The sequence below is a fragment of the Notolepis coatsorum genome (assembly GCF_963971535.1).
Source record: "Notolepis coatsorum genome assembly, chromosome: 5".
In the NCBI taxonomy this organism is placed as follows: domain Eukaryota; kingdom Metazoa; phylum Chordata; class Actinopteri; order Aulopiformes; family Paralepididae; genus Notolepis; species Notolepis coatsorum.
Genome location: NC_140169.1, coordinates 126,100,643 through 126,117,337, shown reverse-complemented (window position 1 = coordinate 126,117,337; position 16,695 = coordinate 126,100,643). Strand labels below are relative to the sequence as shown.

The 16,695-nt window shown below is 42.2% G+C and overlaps 2 protein-coding genes across 2 annotated transcripts in view; both read right to left on the bottom strand.

Annotated features, from left to right (window-relative positions):
- The window catches only part of LOC311228052 (gamma-aminobutyric acid receptor subunit rho-2-like), a gene marked incomplete at both ends in the record, with an annotated part of 29,999 nt that extends 22,866 nt beyond the window's left edge, over nt 1-7,133 (bottom strand). Inside the window, 2 exons of the mRNA XM_084313953.1 lie at nt 5,519-5,625; nt 7,006-7,133. Coding sequence (XP_084170079.1) covers nt 5,519-5,625; nt 7,006-7,133 — 235 coding nt within the window. The remainder of the gene's footprint in view (nt 1-5,518; nt 5,626-7,005) is intronic.
- Nucleotides 7,134-10,978: 3,845 nt separating this feature from the next.
- The window catches only part of ube2j1 (ubiquitin-conjugating enzyme E2, J1), an 88,127-nt gene continuing 82,410 nt past the window's right edge, over nt 10,979-16,695 (bottom strand). Inside the window, exon 8 of the mRNA XM_084313890.1 lies at nt 10,979-12,896. Within this exon, the coding sequence (XP_084170016.1) occupies nt 12,597-12,896 (300 nt within the window). The 3' untranslated portion in view covers nt 10,979-12,596. The remainder of the gene's footprint in view (nt 12,897-16,695) is intronic.

The window sequence follows — 16,695 nt, the reverse complement described above, 5'->3', positions numbered from 1 at the left end:
CCTTTAACGGTGCACATCTGTGGATGACACACCTGTCACCTGCCGAGAGAAAAGCATGGACAAGCTATTCTCTCAGCAGGTGACAGGTGTGCCATCCGTGACCACACTCCCAAGATTAGAGCAGGATTTGGCTCTTGGTTAGGAAAATATTTCTCTCTTTCACAGTGATTACATGTGCTCCCCATCTGCTCTCTGTGTACCAGGGGCACATGGAGGACATGCAACGAGGACGTAATGCTACACTCTGCCCAAGACACACAAGTGACGGGGCAAAAAGGCCTGTATGGGCCGCGTCCCGGGGGGGTGGACAACTGTGCATTTGACCTAACAATCAATCAAACGAAGGGTCATTGGTGTCATTTCAAAGTCAAAATTGTAGTTGTGAAGAAGATATTGCTTTATTGATCCCCTTGGGGAAATGCAGGCATCATAGCAGCATGGGGGAGGGGGTAATAGTAGAATAGTAGCATGGTAATAGTAGAAGACATAATACAGGCAATAAAATTATAGTACAGTAGAACATTTAAAATAGGCAGAGTAAACAGTATAATTAACTCTGAATATATACGCATATGAGCAAGTAGGCAGTGTGATCAAAGGTGCAGATGTGTTAGTTATATTATTCATTACAATACATAATCTGAATATATACTATGAGTAAGTAAAGTATACAGTATACACAGGTGCAGTATACAGATGGTACCCTAACTGGCGTGATCATACGCTATACGTTGTAGTCCGTGCAGAAATCCAGCATCATAAAGTCCAGTATGAGTTGTATCAGTTTCTGTCCAGATAACTTTATTGATTCAGGCATCATACTGTAGCAGCATGGGGGAGGGGGGAGGGGAGGTACAGGTAGTAGAAGACATACAGGTACAGGTCACAGAATTATAGTACAGTGGAGAAGTAAAAATTTAAATAGAATAAAAAGGCAGTGTAAACAATATACAATATAATTTACTCTGGACATGCGCATATGGGCAACAAGGTGCGAGATGAGGGTATGTATGCCCATTGCCCTCTCAGTTATATTTGCCCTACAATAAATATAGTTAAAATGCTAAATGCTAAATATATGCAATATATAATCTAATAATCCAATAATATAAATCTAATCTAATATATAATCTAAAAATGCTAAAAGCTAAAATGCTAAATACTAAGAGAATACTAAGAGAGCATACAATGTATGATGTTTTTGGAGAAGATTCTCGTTTGCTCCCTTCAACTGAAAGTGTCGGCAGAACATTATTCTACATCGCTGAGTGCCATCAGATGAGAGCTATGAGTGAGTCATGCTATTGTTACAAACCAACAGTTCCTAGACACCATAGACAGGCAGTGAGCCTTCACTATGAACTGGTGAACGGCTTCAAAATATGGCATAAAGTGAGGGTGCGTGAGCTTGTGTTGATCTATCCAGGATTCCTATGAATGGTAAACATCACAAAATTAGAGGAAGGAAACATGGCATGCCCAGCCGTTTTTCATCTCGATTGAAATGCATTGAAGGGGAAAACAACAACAACAACAACAACAACAACAACAACAACAACAACAACATAGCTGAATGTATACATAAAGCCTGCAGCGCTGGCATATCAATTCCACAGGTCTGCGAGAACCACTGAACACAGAGCGCTTCACTTATCATAAACTGTTGTTATCTGAAGAGCAATTATACACGCAGGAGAAAACAAATTCAGATCATACAGTAAGGCTTTCAAGAGTCAGTCCATATTAGCTGCACATGGGGAGAGATCTCGTTATTTTTTCACCCTGCTAAATCCCATTCAATCACGTCAACGTATTTCCTTTGATTGCGTTGTCTTTCCACAGTGTCACCATGCCTGTATGCTACACTATGATCGTAATTTTACAAAATATGCGACATCAGTTTGTGCAACACAAAGGCTATTTCAGTATCAGGATATCACAGCTTAGATAGACACTTAGCGGTGATTTGCTCGGTGTGCTGATTTACAATGTAGTGACGGCTCCTTCATATGGTGCAAGGAAGCCATTCTCTTTTTTTGTATCTACTTTTTCTCATCCTTTTTCTTTCTGTGATTTTCTCCCCATCCCAATTTACCTCTCGTGCCAATTCTCCCTCCCCTGTCCTGATCGTTGCTCGCATATGCCCCCCACTGGCCGGTTGTAGGGAGGATAGAAGCCTTGCATCACATGTCCCCTCCGATGTGGAGGCAGCCTGTCACATCTTTACACCTGCCAGCGCGGACTCTCATTTGGCGAGGAGTAACGTGTAGGAGGCTCACACTGCCCCCGTTATTTTCCTGACTTTGATGTGCAGGCGCCCCAACCGACCTGTAGGAGTCGCTGTTCACAACGATCAGACTACCACCCTTCAACGGCCGGCCCAAGCCGGAGGCAACGCCGACAGCCGGATTCGAACCCGGTGGCTCTTGCGTTGGTGACAAGTGCAATGTCCGCTGCGCCACCCAGCCGCCCCAAGGACCTTTGACACCAAATAATGATTTTCATCATCCATTTTTCAGGCTATTGCATTTGATTAATAATAGGAAGGCCTTTTAGACCTAAAGTATTATTGCAAAAATAAAAAAAATTAAATTTAAAGCATCGACACCAAAGATTATAAGTAATGTTAGGCTTATGAGAATATATTTGCATATCTTCCCAGACCCACAGGCTGTGGACCACTACTATTAATGCTATCATGTGATGATGTAACTCTAAAGAAGTGCATTCAAAATGGGGAAAAAGCCCATATCTATTTCACCTAATGATGCTGCGCTGCTACCCTGTTCGTGGATTAGCTCATCTAAATCCACACATTGGTTAGCAACGGCCAGATTAAAGCTAGTCCACTGGGTTACACACCGCTGCTCCCCCCTGCGAGAAGACTCACAGAACGGAGTATTCTTCAGAATCACTGGGAAAGAAGTAACGAGGGAAAACAAGCTATCTGAATTATGCAAATGTGATTCATGCATGACAGGTGTTTACTCTCGTGCTTTTTGTAGACCTGAGGGAGAGACGGGGGAGACTTTGAAATACCTGCATCGTATCTGGAAAAAACTGCAACTTGGATGTTTGTGACAAGGTTTGAGCACAACAACATTTCCATGGTTTCGGCTCGACTTCTTTCCCCCGACAGAAACATATACATAGTTGAGCTAAAGTGTTTTCTTCAGATATGCTATAAATATTTGCAAAGAATCTGAGATTTATTTGGATTTAAAACACTGTACTTCCTAAATGCATTCTTTTCATGCATTCTGTTTCATGCTTCGTGATCCGTTTCCCATCAAGGACCGTAATAACTTATAATTATTATAGTCATAATTCATAAAGAAAACCTCAAATAGCAAAGTCGTTCTCCGAAGAAAACAACTGCAGATTTTCTTTCCCCGCTGCAAAAAGTGATGTTCTTAGGAACAAAATCAGCTTTTTGGTGCTTTATTGTCAGACAATTACGTTCTCAACGGCTTGGATTTGTGTGATTGTGATGCCGTTTCACCCCAACACTGAGACCCCCCGCTGGCACAACATCCTCCTCCTCGATAACAGTCCTCCAGCGGGGAGCTTTCATTAGTAACACTGTTGCAACTGCTCTGTTTGAAGCTGAGGATGAAACATAGGACTTCAGCCAAGAGAACACAGACAGCCTCAGAGGCGGGAGGAAGCTTACACAACAAGTCCTCTTTTCATAATGTTGGAATAAGACCATTACAATCAAAACCGCATTTTCCCAGACACAGGGCCGAGTTTCACACATAGAAGAAGACAATGGGTTTGTGTCTGTGGTTTTAGAGTGCCGTTAAAACTATGGCACGGTTTAAAGTGGTGTGAATGTCATGCTAGTTCGACAGCCACTCCCATGGTATAAGAAGTTCCACAAATATTGATATACGATAGCTGTGAAGTTTGCCAGTTAGGCTACCTTATGTATACTGCACCTGTGTATACTGTACACTTTACTTACTAGTATATATTCAGATTCTAAGTTTTATTGACCATATTTATTGTAACGTATAATATAACTGATACATAGTTATCAATTGACATGGCATACAGACCCTCATCTGCACCTTTGATTACACTGCCGACTTCCTCATATGCTTATATTCAGAGTACCTGTACCTGTATTATGGTGTATAGTGACTTATCTCTTGCCTCTCTCCCATCATATCTGTGAGGTTATTACAGTATATGTGTGTGAATTAACTGGGCACAGAGGTGTTGTGTGTTTTTTTTCTCTTCTTATCTGTGCTTTTCTTTTTATCAATTTCTTTTTAATAATTTTTTTTCTTCTATATGAAACAAGACACAACACAATACAGTAACAATAATAATAAGCAAAACTTCACAGGACAATAACAGCAATAATAATAATAACAATAATGACAATAGAATAGAAATAATACAAATAATATAAACAGAATATAAAATAAAATGATATTGCCACAGACATTACAAAGGACATTTCTTCCCCCACTCACACCTCCCACACCCCTGGTGGACATTCCCAAAACATGTGCATATAAGTGTTGGAGGTCACAGGGTGCACCGGGAGTCAGCCACCAAACCCATCATACACAGTTTCCTAGGGGTGAGATATGTTCTATGAATATAATTAAAGTGTATTGTATTTGTTGGTGATTGGGATTACGGGAGCCGGGAGGCCAGTGTAATATTAGTCCAGACATCATCCCAATCAAACTCAGGGTCCAGTTCTGGAATGTCCTCCCGCCAAATAAAATCTAATGGGAGGTTATCTATGCTTTTTAAGGGGCAGTACTAAGTACCTAACGTCAGTCATGTGACCAGTTGATGGGCTTTAAACTGGACATCTGCCTTTCTTTGTGTTCAACTCCCTGATGAAGACTGTTCCTCGTAATTCCTTTCAGTCAGCCACCTCTACTTTGGACTTCCGTTACACATAAGCCTTTGTATTTACACTCAATACACTCAACATTATATATGATCAATATCAGTGCCAAATCTAAGGTGACGATGCCTTTCACCACATAGAGAAGCCTACATACACATACGTATATGTAGCCTGACAGACCTGAAAATGTACCTATCTCAAGCTCCGCTCTCTTTTCTTGATCCTCCAATCACAACTGTTGTGAGTGGAGGATGAAGAAAAGAGGGCAGGGTTTGAGATAGGTCCATTAACCATTTTGGTTTCTTGTTGGTACTAAACATGACTGTTTGTGACCCCAAGACTACTACTATAACAACTGGATCACACCCACGGGTCACAATTCAATGAACACAGATATGCATGCATGCACACACACACAAATACACGCACGCACAAATACACGCACGCACGCACACATACACACACAGCAAAATGTTTTTTAAAAATGTATTGCGTGTCCTCCCTGGTGGTTGATGCACCCTGAGCACCAACTGTTTATGCCAGGGGCTGGCTCTGTAAATTAGCAATATTGCAGGCAGGTGCTCACATCATGTGTACATGACTATAAGGATTATAGCCTCAGGGCAGAATTATCCTCCTTACCTGCAAATGCTGGTCGCATCGTGAAGTCATGGTCATCCACCCGCAGTAAGTGATCTGTCTTCACCTTGCGGGCTTTGGTCCCATCCGCCACCTTCTTTGAGAGCGGACTGCAAAACCAAACCATCAGTTATTATGAGATTTATTTTCTTTTTTCAAACGGAGAGTAAGCTGTCCACTCCCCTCAGACGTGTTGTCTTTATTGAGACAGTAAGAAGGCTGCGAGGGAGACAACGTAGAGGAGACGAAGGTTCTAATGTGACCTGATCCCAGGCCAGCAGGGGTATGTGGTTCCAGAGAGTTCTCCACTACATCACCTCTGGACATAGTAATGATCCAGGTAGACTATGAGGACACTGCCAGCTATGGCAAAAGGTATATAAAGGTACTCTGTGGGTATGTGTTTCCTTGTATACATAATGTATACTTTTTAATCCCCTTGGGGAAATATGATACAATATATTGGACCTGTAGGGAAATGTGTCTTGGACTGCACATAGCTGCTTCCATATAAACAAGGACACACCAAGAGAAATTCGTCCTATTTTAGGAGCAGTGGGCAGCCACACAGTGGATGACTCCAGTTGTAATGCCATGCCTTGCTCAAGGGCAATGGCAGGACATACTTAGCATGCAAGTCTTTTTTTTTGGTGTAGGAGCTAGGAGGAAACCGGAGTACCCAGAGGAAACACACAGAAATACGGGGAGAGATCATTCAAACTCCACACAGAGAGGCCCCCTGCTGAGTATTACGTATTATGGGCCAGATTCAGACCTACACTGAAAGCAGAGCTTAGAGGTGCATATGACCAATTTTAGGCATGCGCCTCCCTCCGCCAATTCCAATCTAGGAAGGCAGTCCCCTGCAAGGTGCGCACTTGAAAAATGTGAACACTATGCATGAATGTTATTGAAACAGCTGTGGGGAAGCTTTCTTTACAAAACCATAAAAAGTGTTGGCATGACTATATGTGTAATTACACAATTCTAACTCGAAATGTCCAGTGTTGTCTATATATGACAGAGATGAATAGAATACACTAAAATAAGCTGGCTCTCTTTCTCACTTTACTTTGTATGCCATGCAGGGTCAAGTCATGCTTCAGAAACGGTGCTTTATTTGACAACAAGTTTCCGCTTTACACTCAAAATTGCCAAATATCTCATGGCATCTTTGTCGCTGTTGGCAATAGATTCTACAAATAGGCTACCCACGCACACCAGCCGCGGGTTCCACGCGAGAACGCGCTCGAAGACAGCGCAGCGCAGACAGCGCGCAATGTGCCGTTTGGATTTATTTTTGTTCCAAAATATTGACTCCAAAAATAACTGTGAGTTACATTGGTGGTACAGCCTCATAGCACAATACAGATGGGTATCAATGGGAACTGGTAATTGCACGAAAGGGAACGCGTCACAGTAATATTAGGAGGATTACTTTCCCCTCGCGCTAGATACTCTTTAAATCAATCAGAAGGTTCGACACTCACGCGCCAGGCTTGTGAGGTTCCACGGCTCCAGACCACCGCTTCGTCCTACTTTTGTGCTTCCGGCATTCCCCGACGAGGATCAAGCACGTCATAAGTAGAAACAAAAACCTCGTGTAATATGGCATCATGGGTGCAAACTTCGAAAAGTCCTATAATATCTTCAGTCCACGTCCGAAACGATTTGGGAATTGTACCATCTTCCTGTCGCGGCAGGAGAAGGTGTGATAACGTTCATTGTAGTGAACAAGTGCTTTCAGACGAACGAGTCGTCATGCTGCCGGGCGGTGTGTCCTGCGCGCTGTGATTGGTTCTCGGGCTCCAGCGGTTTTCCATATTTTGGAGCGACGCGCCGCGCGCAGCATCAGGACCACATTCAGCATCAGGACCACATTCAGCAGAGCACACGCTCACTTACTGTAACTGACGTGACAGTTTCGGGTTTACACGTGTCTCTGTTGGAGAAGTATGAGCTAGACACCCCCCTCCAGTGCCATGTCAACTGAGATTAAAAGTATCCAGTCAAAATCATGTTTTCCACACTATGCCCTGAACATAATTTGGAGGTAGCCAGCAAAGCACAGGTACAATGAGTATTAAAGGGTCAATTCAGAATTCTTCCCCCCTAACCCTGCTTCCTACTTTATTTATAATAAAACACAAGGTACTTAATATGATACTTAATGATAAGGATAAACGCTCAATGAATCACCCTCCCATTGCCAAAGGAAAGTCTAACATGCCTATAAATACGTATACACTATAGTTGTACTACTACTTATCAATGATATTGTCGATTGGTAGAGTCCTTTCTCAGCACAATCCATGCTGTTCTTCATACACACAGCTCCAGCTAGTTAGCCACAAAACGAATGGAAAGTCAATGGGGCCGAGCTTCAGTCTGTACAAACCCTGAAGCCTATACTCCACGGTGCACCCAAGATAGGTTTCAGTGTTTATTTCCGGCACAATTCTCAAACAATGTTTATTATATATCTATGAATAACTAGCCTACTTTTCCGTTTTTTAATAGCACTCTATTGTAAATAATTCAACTTCTAGACATTGAATAATGATATCAATAATTAATTGAATGATTACTATTTCCAGTTTGATGTCAAGAAAAAATTATTGTTCCATGTTTATCACACCTTGTTTGGAAGGACGTTGCTGACTGTGTATGAATGTCCAACTATATATAACCCTTCATTAATTTGATCTTGGTCCAAGAAACAGCCCATTCTCAATCTAGCACCAATTTCTCTTCACACACAGAGAGGGAGATGATACATTATTCACATGCATGCTGGTGTAGGTATGTTGATCTCTAACTAGATATTCACATGTATGCTGGTGTAGGTATGTTGATCTCTAACTAGATATTCACATGTATGCTGGTGTAGGTATGTTGATCTCTAACTAGATATTCACATGTATGCTGGTGTAGGTATGTTGATCTCTAACTAGATATTCACATGTATGCTGGTGTAGGTATGTTGATCTCTAACTAGATATTCACATGTATGCTGGTGTAGGTATGTTGATCTCTAACTAGATATTCACATGTATGCTGGTGTAGGTATGTTGATCTCTAACTAGATATTCACATGTATGCTGGTGTAGGTATGTTGATCTCTAACTAGATATTCACATGTATGCTGGTGTAGGTATGTTGATCTATAACTAGATATTCACATGTATGCTGGTGTAGGTATGTTGATCTCTAACTAGATATTCACATGTATGCTGGTGTAGGTATGTTGATCTCTAACTAGATATTCACATGTATGCTGGTGTAGGTATGTTGATCTAGATATTCACATGTATGCTGGTGTAGGTATGTTGATCTCTAACTAGATATTCACATGTATGCTGGTGTAGGTATGTTGATAGATATTCACATGTATGCTGGTGTAGGTATGTTGATCTATAACTAGATATTCACATGTATGCTGGTGTAGGTATGTTGATCCAGATATTCACATGTATGCTGGTGTAGGTATGTTGATCTATAACTAGATATTCACATGTATGCTGGTGTAGGTATGTTGATCTAGATATTCACATGTATGCTGGTGTAGGTATGTTGATCTATAACTAGATATTCACATGTATGCTGGTGTAGGTATGTTGATCTAGATATTCACATGTATGCTGGTGTAGGTATGTTGATCCAGATATTCACATGTATGCTGGTGTAGGTATGTTGATCTATAACTAGATATTCACATGTATGCTGGCGTGACGGATTGTATTGGTCTACTCTGCGTTGTTGTTAAATGCTGATGTCCCGAGGGGGAGTCGAACAGGGGAGCTCCCGCTCCGCGGGTGACGACATAGACTGCTGCACTAAGAAGTGAATCCACTCCTAAGTACCGTACCTATGCGTCTATTAACCCTGTTATGGGGAAGTGAGTTTAACTCGCAGCCCGCTTACTGCCACAGTCACTTGTCAACACCCCTGTTTCTGTGACTGTGGATATACTCACAGACCTCCGTTACACTGGTGTAGGTATGTTGATCTAGATATTCACATGCATGCTGGTGTAGGTATGTTGATCTAGATCTAGATATTCACATGTATGCTGGTGTAGGTATGTTGATCTAGATCTAGATATTCACATGTATGCTGGTGTAGGTAGGTTGATCTCTAACTAGATATTCACATGTATGCTGGTGTAGGTATGTTGATCTAGATCTAGATATTCACATGTATGCTGGTGTAGGTAGGTTGATCTCTAACTAGATATTCACATGTATGCTGGTGTAGGTATGTTGATCTAGATATTCACATGTATGCTGGTGTAGGTATGTTGATCTAGATCTAGATATTCACATGTATGCTGGTGTAGGTATGTTGATCTCTAACTAGATATTCACATGTATGCTGGTGTAGGTATGTTGATCTCTAACTAGATATTCACATGTATGCTGGTGTAGGTATGTTGATCTAGATATTCACATGTATGCTGGTGTAGGTATGTTGATCTAGATATTCACATGTATGCTGGTGTAGGTATGTTGATCTATAACTAGATATTCACATGTATGCTGGTGTAGGTATGTTGATCTATAACTAGATATTCACATGTATGCTGGTGTAGGTATGTTGATCCAGATATTCACATGTATGCTGGTGTAGGTATGTTGATCTACTGTAGATCTTCACATGTATGCTGGTGTAGGTATGTTGATCTAGATCTTCACATGTATGCTGGTGTAGGTATGTTGATCTATAACTAGATATTCACATGTATGCTGGTGTAGGTATGTTGATCTAGATATGCAAATGTATGCTGGTGTAGGTATGTTGATCTAGATATTCACATGTATGCTGGTGTAGGTATGTTGATCTCCAACTAGATATTCACATGTATGCTGGTGTAGGTATGTTGATCTAGATATGCACATGCATGCTGGTGTAGGTATGTTGATCTAGATCTTCACATGTATGCTGGTGTAGGTATGTTGATCTATAACTAGATATTCACATGTATGCTGGTGTAGGTATGTTGATCTATAACTAGATATTCACATGTATGCTGGTGTAGGTATGTTGATCTATAACTATAGATATTCCAATGGTTCGAAACTATGTTGTAGAATGAATATTCAAATGTCATTTCTGGCCAATGTTGACAGCCCTAGTTCTGTGTAACGACATGTGGTGGGTCATCTGGTGGGTCAGGTTACATGAAGCTAGATTATTTTCTTCTATCGATCCACCTTTGGTGCAGGATACAGCAACTTTCAAAGCCAGACTGCTGGTTGACACAAAGAGAAATCTTTCTTTTACTTGAATAAAGAAGGTTAGCAAGACAAAACATTCAGAGAACGATGTTCTTGTAAACAAATTTGTTTTCATTGGGAATAAATTGACAGGATGTTACCTTCAATGTACAAATATCTACCAATCTGAAACAACTTCAAACTTTAAGATTAAATCATGTGACACAAGGACACAGAAAGACTGTTTTTTATTTTTATTCAAGTGATTTATTTTCTGTTTATATAACATCGTGTAGGTCTTGGGCACAATTACAGAATAGGCTAAACAATGTCTTTAAAGGTCTTCAGGCAATGTGGATGTTTGCAATGAATTTCGTCCTGCCCTGAAGTCAAAACCTGGACAAAGGAACGAGGTGTCGCTCGTGAGTATAGGTCGATAGGGGACAAAGTGTTCCTTTCTACGGGTAGTGTACGAGTAGACTAGCTCTAACCTCTTGGTATGCAGCCAGGTTGTTGTATATCCGAGACCCTGGCTCTACTTTAAAACTATAAAAAGTACTTCATAACGGTTCTCAACACTAATGATTAACCCAGCTCAAAGAAGCAAGGTCACAGTTACGCACACTTTGGGCATATTTACACTGGTTAGATGTGGCTTTTCATATCCTGCCCCAGAGAACACTTGCCAAAGAAGGATTTGTTGTGTAAACAGGCACAAACAGGCTTAAAATAGTGTCATTTGTTACAACCTTGAGTTGTTATTGTGATGGTTTTGTATCATTATAACTTGATAAAAGCTTTTTTGAATTTCAGAATTTTCTTAAACATATATTTATTGGTATTATGGTTTCCAAACCGTTCCATAACTTGTTACTTTGATCATGTGTGTTGTTCATTTCTTCTGAGTGAAAATGGGCGTGTTCTCCAGTCTCTCTGTGTTGTTTGTATACTTGTGAGAATCCACTCTTTTTGGCAGGTCAAAGCTATATCCAAAGTGACATTCTGCCCGTTTACATTTACATATACTAAAAGTATCTTAATCTCCCCCCCACCCCACCCCCGACTGGTGCAAACAGGCCCTTCAATCGTACAGTCTATCAAGGGTTTCTGTGCTGAAAGGAGTTCAATGCACATTCCTGGCTGTTTGTACCTTAGTGAGCATATTAACCAGCACAATTCAGCCAGGATCAATTCTTTCAGGGGATCCGCATTGAGTATCTATACTGTAACGCCTGACTAATGGTAGAACAGATGAGGAAGTGACACCATCCGCTCATACAGTCTGCATATTAACGTCATTAAATAATTACTTTGACCCCCCCCCCCCCAAAAACAGAAAAAAAAACCAAAAACATTTATTAACTTTCATACTTTACAGGTTATATTACAATTTTGTCTTATTAAATAATGAGAGCAAGCGGCAGCCCTGCGATAGACAACAGTCTGAGAAAGAAATTAAAAGGATAGAGATGCAGAGTGTCTGGTCTTCCAACAAGTCGCACAAAAGCAAGACTTCCGGTCTTTAAAAAAAAAAAGAGAAAAAAATAAATGCAGTAGACTCTAGTAGGGAGCGAATTAAAAAAAGAAAGAATAACAGAGCCACTGGGGGAAGTGCTGTGGCGAGTCAACCCGCCTCCTCCTCAGGAATGACAGTTACCCTTCCCTGCAAACTAAGCACCTCTCCCTGCAGCCGGAGAGACTGTCACGAGGCTGACCGTGGAGCAGTCCACTGCTGCCCGTCAAGTAAGTAGGCCGACGTCAAAGAGAGTCAGGGTAGCGGCGTGGTGGGAGGAGAGGTCGACTCGGGGCTCGGGGGGGGGGGGAGGGGGTGTAACGTGAGGGTAGGGTCCACAGCGTCACCGTCGTCACAGCTCGTAGTCGAACTTGTACTCGTTGGCCAGGTAGATCCTGCGGAAGATGAGGGCGGCCAGGGCCAGGGTGAGCACCACGATGAGCACGGTGCAGCTGGCGTTGCTGGCGTCCTGCGGCGGGTGGTGGGGGGTCGCGGCGAAGACGGGGAACGTGGGCCTGCTGGGGGGCTCTCTCTGGCCCTGCTGACTGCGCTGCTGGGCGCGTCGTTGGCGCGGGCTCAGAGGACGGCTGCTGCTGCTGCTGGAGGCCGGGGGAGACGCTGCCTCCACACTGACAGCTGGAGCCGCCTCTGGCTGGAGGGGAGAGAGCACAGGATGAGAAGGGACACGTTTACACTCTTGTGTTGCGCTCAATTCATCTTTATTTACTTTTCTAAAGATCATTGAGAGTGGGCTCTCGTTTGCAATGACGTCGAGAAGTGCAGCGGAAAAACAATATGGAAATAGAAAAGTCAATCAATTAAACAATTTGAATTAGTTAAAACAACTACAGACTGAGGTAAACTGGTTGGATATTATAGCTTCAAACTGACCAATGGATACTAAAGTATTGAGTTTTAAAAAGCTTTGCAAAATGTTCCACGTGTCGGGGGCACAGAAGCTAAAAGCAGATTTTCCTAATTCAGTGCAAACTCTGGGGACCTTAAGTGTGTAAGCCAATCACCAGAGCGAGTGTGATAAGGCATAAGGTCCAGAGTTCCAGCCCAGAAATACACAGACTATGGGGAAAGTTGAATCTACACAAGGCACTAGGCACCAACTATGTCTATTTCCCCTCACACACATGCATGCGTATGCACACAAACACAAATAGAAACAGGCTTGATTTTCTGTTCAATATGATTCCCTTTTGTTTTTTGTTTTTGAGAAAGAAGAGAAGAGAAAGAAATTAATCTAGAATAAGAAGGTGTTCCAGAATTTAAAGGGTGGTCTCGCTCACCCCAATTTTAAGTAAAAAAAAAAAAGAAAGAAAATTCTTTTTTACTTTTGGTAATTTCAGTTGAGTTGCCATAAGGACCTGCTGTCTCCTCAGGTCCCCTCGTGCTAAATAGATGATTCTTAATGGTCACTCAGACCACATAGAAATCAAGATCTGATTCTTTGCGAATGGTGGCATCAAAGGAGAAGGACTTGTGTATTCCTAACTCATTACAGTTGGGCCGCTACCTTGTGGCACATTAACACATTTAAATTCCCTTTGTATTTATCTCTTGGTCAAATATAAACGTGTGTTGTTGAATGACTTGTTTGGTATCTTAAAACCTTTCAAGATTTGAAAGAAACATTTCTTTACGAGACACTTCTAACGTCATGTATCTTAGGCTATGGTTAGACTAGTGTATTCCTGGCGTTTTTTTATACGTTTTTGACGACGTTTCATGTCCTATCTACACAGAAATGCGTTTTTTGGCGTTTTTTTGTGGATACGGCTGAAACGCAAAATTGTGTTTGCGTTTGGAGATACGCAAAAAAAACGAGTCGACAACAGCGTGTAGTCAGCACGGAGCAGTTGTTGCGAAAACGCCCATGCGCAGTAGATACCATCTGCATGCCTTTCCGGTGACAACAGTGTGTGTGTTTGGGACAGAGCTCCGTGTCCCAAATAGCTTCAGCTACCATGTGTTGTCAAGTTATTGTTATAAGGACCCCAGTCCAAGCTACAACAGTCTGCATTCCCTTAACAATTGTTTGTATTGAGCCGTATTGTATTGTACCCATATGCAATATGTTAAATAAAGTTTACATCCATTCATTCTGCTAGCATTACCGATTGCATGAGCAGCTGGCTAACGTGAGCTATCAGGATTCAGACCCTGTTAGCTCAGAGTTCCTCTTTCAACTTAACAAGCATTAAACAAAATGGCCCAGTCATCTATTCACCTTTGTTTAATACACACAGCGTTGTCTCTAATGTTATCTAACTACTGATAGCTCGCGATATCATCAGTTTCATGCTGGCTAAGTAGCGTGAGCTAACGTTAGCTTCTAGCCACAATGCTATATTGTTATAATGGCATACTCCATTGACGTTAGCATGCAGCTAACAATGCTACCGATCGTTTTTTAGACTAAACTATCCGCTCTTGGTGGTCACTTGTGTTGATGTTAGTTTTGTTTCATCAACAAATGACAGGCAGAACACACTGTGAATGTATCCGTTTTGTTTATTGCACTTTTATTAGGCTTTGCTGAAAAAAGAATTGCTGCATTGAGTGAGCAAGCAAGATGGTGGCGCGGCATAGGCGCCTGCCTTATTGACATTTTCTTTGCTGGAGCAAAGAAAGTGTGACTCAGGCGCACGACGTCGCGGCGATACGCATAAGAAAACAATACGAAGATGATACGAAAGGTGTAACCTCTGCCTTAGCTTGCAGTATGGTGTTCCTTGGAACTCGGTAGGGACGGAACATGCTCAACTCTACAAGATGACCAACATAGTCTTCTTAGGTGCTTGAAAACAAATAATTAGTCCAAAGAATAAATGCCAGGGGTAAGGCACTCAGTTAACAAAGTTGTGTTGTTGGTCAGAATATGAGTTCTAAGGAACAAAAGCGATGGTCAGCACTCTTGCACCTGCACCACGTAACTACTTCATGAATAAATATTGCCTCTTTACCAAATCTAAATCACAGAGTTGGCCGAGAGAAAACCCTCTTAACAGTGATGCATGAAACAGTGAAATTGCCCATGAGCTCATCGGGTGGGGCTTGACCAGTGAGGTGAAATCTATGGTTAAAGGAAACAGTCTCATTTTAAGAGCATGAAATGTGACTGACGCATACTGTAGTAAAACATTGCCCAAAGTTACCTTGCTTTTATCTTTTATCCTCCATGTTTAAACATGGTGCAGTTACCTCTCACGACCACAGGGTGCAAATCTTCCAAAGTGCAGCGTTACCATTATCAGCAAACAATATACATACATGTATATATGTATCACAAAAAGACCTACATGACACAGTGGGCAGACGTTTCAGCAGAAGCTGTCCTCAGTGCCCCATGTGTGAGTGCACCTGCATCCAGGGAGTCTATCCTCAGTGCCCCATGTGTGAGGGCCCCGGCATCCAGGGAGTCTATCCTCAGTGCCCCATGTGTGAGGGCCCCGGCATCCAGGAAGTCTATCCTCAGTGCCCCATGTGTGAGTGCCCCGGCATCCAGGGAGTCTATCCTCAGTGCCCCATGTGTGAGGGCCCCGGCATCCAGGAAGTCTATCCTCAGTGCCCCATGTGTGAGTGCCCCGGCATCCAGGGAGTCTATCCTCAGTGCCCCATGTGTGAGTGCACCGGCATCCAGGGAGTCTATCCTCAGTGCCCCATGTGTGAGTGCCCCGGCATCCAGGGAGTCTATCCTCAGTGCCCCATGTGTGAGGGCACCTGCATCCAGGGAGTCCATCCTCAGTGCCCCATGTGTGAGGGCACCTGCATCCAGGGAGTCTACAGAGACTGACACACTCCTTAGGGGAAAATAACCATAAGGAGCTTCCCTGGGGAGGTGTGACAGTAACCTTTGCCAGAAATGGTGCACTATATTGAACAAGAGCTCCCTGCACTTAATATTTCACTTGACAGAAGAACTGATGTGTGCCGTCCGAACCCCTGGTTATAATAGTTATCAAACTACTGTAGAAGATTAAGATGGAGCAGAGGTTATTATCCAAGACTGCCAGGCATATTGCAGTGAAATCATGTTCAGTTGAATGATACATTTAAAATAAAAAATCTTTATAAACCTCTGCACTCACATCCAACTTGCAGATTCGATTACTTTTTCTTGTGTTCTATACTACATAAGGATACAATTCTCAAGGATTAAAACAACCCCAAAGGACAACCTTTTAGTATTTGGAATAGGGTCCCTAACTGAACCCATCATTTATCTACATTACACTGATCACCACACACAGCTGCCAAGTGAATAAGCTGTCAGCCTATGTAAAGGATACCACCGATTTTCAGGGACATTGTGGATCTACAAGCTAAGAATTTATTTATTTATTTAGCGAATGCAAAGTCCCAAAGCCACGCAATCGTCTCCTGATGATCTGCTGTATGGAGGGCGACTAATCCTCCTCTTGGTCTTTGGAGAAGACGAG